The sequence below is a fragment of the Nicotiana tomentosiformis genome, chromosome 7, assembly GCF_000390325.3.
Source record: "Nicotiana tomentosiformis chromosome 7, ASM39032v3, whole genome shotgun sequence".
NCBI lineage: Eukaryota > Viridiplantae > Streptophyta > Magnoliopsida > Solanales > Solanaceae > Nicotiana > Nicotiana tomentosiformis.
This window is the reverse complement of record NC_090818.1, coordinates 126,713,600-126,717,729: the sequence shown is the minus strand read 5'-3', so window position 1 is coordinate 126,717,729 and position 4,130 is coordinate 126,713,600. Positions and strand designations below refer to the sequence as shown.

Sequence of the window (4,130 nt, the reverse complement as noted above, 5' to 3'; positions counted from 1 at the left end):
TAATATTTTGATGATAATTCTCTTTTAATATAACATACACACACACACACACACACACACACACACACACACACACACATATATATATATTTATTCTTAATCTGGAAATATTCTTATCTTTTAAATCTCATTTTATTAACAACATCTCATTTTATTAATATTATAGATTAGTTTTTTTTTCATTTTTAATTTTACATATAATCAAAATACTATCATATTTAAATCAAATTATAATTTTGAATTTTTAAAAAATATAAACAGATAAGTAATTTTACTATTTTCTCATAAATTTACTGATATTCTTAATAATTGCTATTGCTATTTTTGCATTATTTGTCATAAGCAAATGAACTTTTATTTTATCTCAACTCAAATATTTCTATCTATAAATTCGAAATAATATTTTTATCTTTAAATTCGAAATTAAATTATTTTTTATATAAGAAAATATTCGTAGTATTTTATATATATAGACTACCATATTAGGAAGAAACTTCTCCCCAATTTGAATTGGCAGCTTTCTTTTTCTTATTTTTGTTTTTTATTTTAGAATAGTTTTAAAACTCCAAATTTGTCAATTCAAAGAGATTAACTAATTATTAACAACACATAATGTATAATTTAAATTTTTTAAAATTTAAACTAAAAAAGAAAACTAATTATTATCTAACCTAACTAACTTTGTCCTAAATTGCCAAGTGGCCTATTGTGAGGTTGCCACTTGGCTTAATGTGGAGGCTTTTTTCACTCCTTTTAATAATATATAGATATAGATATAGATGGTTCAAACAATATTTATCATCTCTTTTGGTGATGAATAATAGTATTGTGAACAATAATAAACCTATTGTAATTCTACAAGTGGGGTCTTGGGATGATAGTGTTTACCAAAGCCCTACTCCTACCTTGAGAAGATAGAGAGAATATTTCTAATAGTCCCTCAGTTCAAGAAAAATAATAGTACTGTGAATTATTTCTTAATTTTGTTAATTTTTTGAAAGCACACAATGTTGGAGTTGTATTATATAATTGTGATTTATTTTTATATATAACAACAAAATTCATTTTTCAACTTATATGAAATTTTGTTGCATCTCAAACAATAATAGTTTAATAATAAAATGAGTAATCTTTAGAGATAAATTTTTATTTTTATAAAATGTTTCTTGATTCATTTACTTCTCAAGTTGTATAGTAGTACATTTCATTTTCAAGATCACATTTTTATTTTTATAGTTGGGTTGTTATGACTTTATAGTTGATTCATACATCATGGTATTTTATAAAAATTTGTCATATTTCATATATAACTTTTAGGATTTATGATATAATTTTCAACACATTATTCTATTTAATTCAAAATTTTAGTGTATATTTCATAGCTTTTTTAAATATATTTTTATCAGTTAAAAAGTTAAATATCCATGGTTGACAAAAAGTACATTTTTTTCTTTTTACAAATTGTACATTTTTATGAAAAGCTTTTAGTTCTAACTTTTGTCCTATTAGTGTCGAAAACTAAAGTCACAAATAAATATAAAGTTTTGTGGCTAAAGTGTGTATTATTTAATCAAAAAATTTGTTTTTTCGTTATCTCACTAATATATTTTTAGTGACGAAACTTTTTCGTATCCAAGGATTAACTAACTTTGAGACAAATAATGATTGTCGCTTATTGTCTCATATATTTTATCACTAATTGTTTATATTATTAGTGATAAAAACTGAAGTCACAATAAATACAAAATTTTATGGCTAAAAAATGTACCTATTAACTACAGATTCTATTTTGTCACTATTTTAACAATAAATATTTTAGTGACGGAACTTTTCTCGCATCCAAACTTTAATTAAAGTTGAGACAAATAATTTTGTCACAAATTGCCTACATATATTATCACTGGCTGTGTATATTATTAGTGACAAAAGCTAAAGTCACAAAGGAATATAAAATTTATGTCAAAAGTTGTACGATTTAACTACAAATTTTATTTCGTTGCTATTTTAACAACGTATTGTTAGTGACGAAACTTTTTTGTATCCAAACTTTAACTATTTTTTAGACAAATGATGGTTTGTCACAAAACTTTTGCAGCATCAATGACGAAACTAATTTGTCACTGATAATTTATTTTTGTCGCTAATAATTCTCAATAATTGGGGCCAACCCATGCTTTTGGTGGAAAACCTTAGTAGACAAAATTTTTGCTACGAAGTTTGTGTTTCGCCACAAAAAGTATATGACTCATGGATTTAAGTACGAAATGTAATTTTTGTCACAAAAAGTGAATAATTAGTGACGAATTTTCTATCGTAGCTAATAATTTCGTTGTTAAAAATTACATTTGTTGTAGTGGCATTAGGGTAAATTGCCGACATCACCTCCCCTTAGGATTGCGGCTCTTCCTCAAACCCTACGTGAACGCAAAATGCTTCGTGCATCGAGCTGTTCCTCTAATTAAAGAAACTCTTTATGAAAATTAATAAGGCCTTTCTATTCTTCTGACTGTTTAATATAGTTATTTAGAATTTTCAGGTCAGAGAATCCTTATTAAATGGCCATGACCTGGCCAAAACCTGGATTTTCTCTTCTATTGGTTTTTTAGTCACATACCAAAACAAGCCTTTCAAGTAAGAAACAAACTGTTTGAAGAAGAAAAGAACCTACAAATTCTCTTTTCTTCTACAAATTAACTTTCAAACCCCTCCATTTTCTTTTCCACAACAGCAAAGTATAATCCATAAAATACATTAAAAGCTCCTCTCTTTTCTTTCTTTCTTTCTTTCTTTCTGTAGTTCACAAGAATCAAATATATTACTCTCTCTTTTTTTTCAAGAAAGAATGAGAAATATAGCAAGTTGTTACAATGAACATGCTATAAAAGTAACAGATTCATATTGTTCAGGTCCAAAAAATCATGTTTACTTATCACCAAACCTAATTCCTTCAATCCAAAATGTTGTTACTTGTCTTTACAAAGCCAAACTCTACACAGAGAAGCAGTTTTTCATCAAAATCACATGGTGTAGCTTAATAGAACAAGGGTTCTCAATTAGCATAAGTGACTATCCTTGTTCTTCCTCCAAATTTACAAAGAATTTCAAGAAAATAGACAAGGTAAAAGGCTCAAATATTATTGAATGTTTTAACTCAATATTCAATATTTTCTGGGATCTCTCCAGTGCTACATATGAAGCAGGTCCTGAACCGATCAACGGGTTTTATGTAAAAGTCCTAGTGAATTCTGAGGTGGGGTTAGTACTAGGAGATATGGAACAAGAGATTGAGTTCAAGAATTCAGTTTCTAATATTGGAACGGCGAGATTTACATTGGTTTCAAGAAGTGAACATTTTTCGGGCAGTTGTATTTTTGCAACTAAGGTTAAGTTCTGTGACAGTGGAAAATGTCATGACATACTGATTAAGTGCGCAGGAGAAGAAAAAAAGAGTGCAAATGACATATTCAAGAATTCAGCTTTGTCTGTTACAATTGATAATAAGAATGTTATACAAGTTAAGAGATTACAATGGAATTTTCGCGGAAATCAGACGATTTTTTTGGATGGATTGTTAATAGATATGATGTGGGATGCTCATGATTGGTTGTTTAATTCAAAATCTGGATTTGCTATGTTTATGTTTAGGACAAGGAGTGGTTTGGATAGTAGGTTGTGGTTAGAAGAGAAGAATTTGCAGCAAAAAGAACAAGAAAAAGTTGGATTTTCTTTGTTGATTTGTGCTAGTAAAAATCCTGATTAATTCAGGGGAAAAAAGGAGTCATGTTCTAGCTTTTCATTTTAGTTTTCTGTCTCTTATTTATCTTCTTCTTTTTTGTTGAAGATATATAGGAAAGGAGTTTGGTTAATTCAGATATGGAATTGTAAATGAATATTTACTTTTCAAAGTCTTCATCTTTTTGAGTTCTCTGCTATATTTTTTGTTAACTGTTTCTTGTCTTTTCATCTTCTTTTTTGGTGCTTTCCTCTGTTTCTTCTTCTTGTTCTTTCTATCAATTAGTAGTATATTGTTTGGTTTTAACAACCCAGTATTTGGTACTCCTTGCCCCGGCGATTAATCCGAATTCACACCGCGTAAAACTATTTTAAGGGAAAGCACTTCTTAACAAAGA

The 4,130-nt window shown here is 27.9% G+C and overlaps 1 protein-coding gene across 1 annotated transcript; it reads left to right on the top strand.

The window, feature by feature from the left end:
• Window positions 1-2,842: 2,842 nt before the first annotated feature.
• LOC104089853 (uncharacterized) lies at window positions 2,843-3,760 on the top strand. Its single transcript, XM_009594853.4, has one exon. The coding sequence runs from the start codon at window positions 2,843-2,845 to the stop codon at window positions 3,758-3,760; it is 918 nt and encodes a 305-aa protein (XP_009593148.3).
• The last annotated feature ends 370 nt before the right edge of the window (window positions 3,761-4,130 follow it).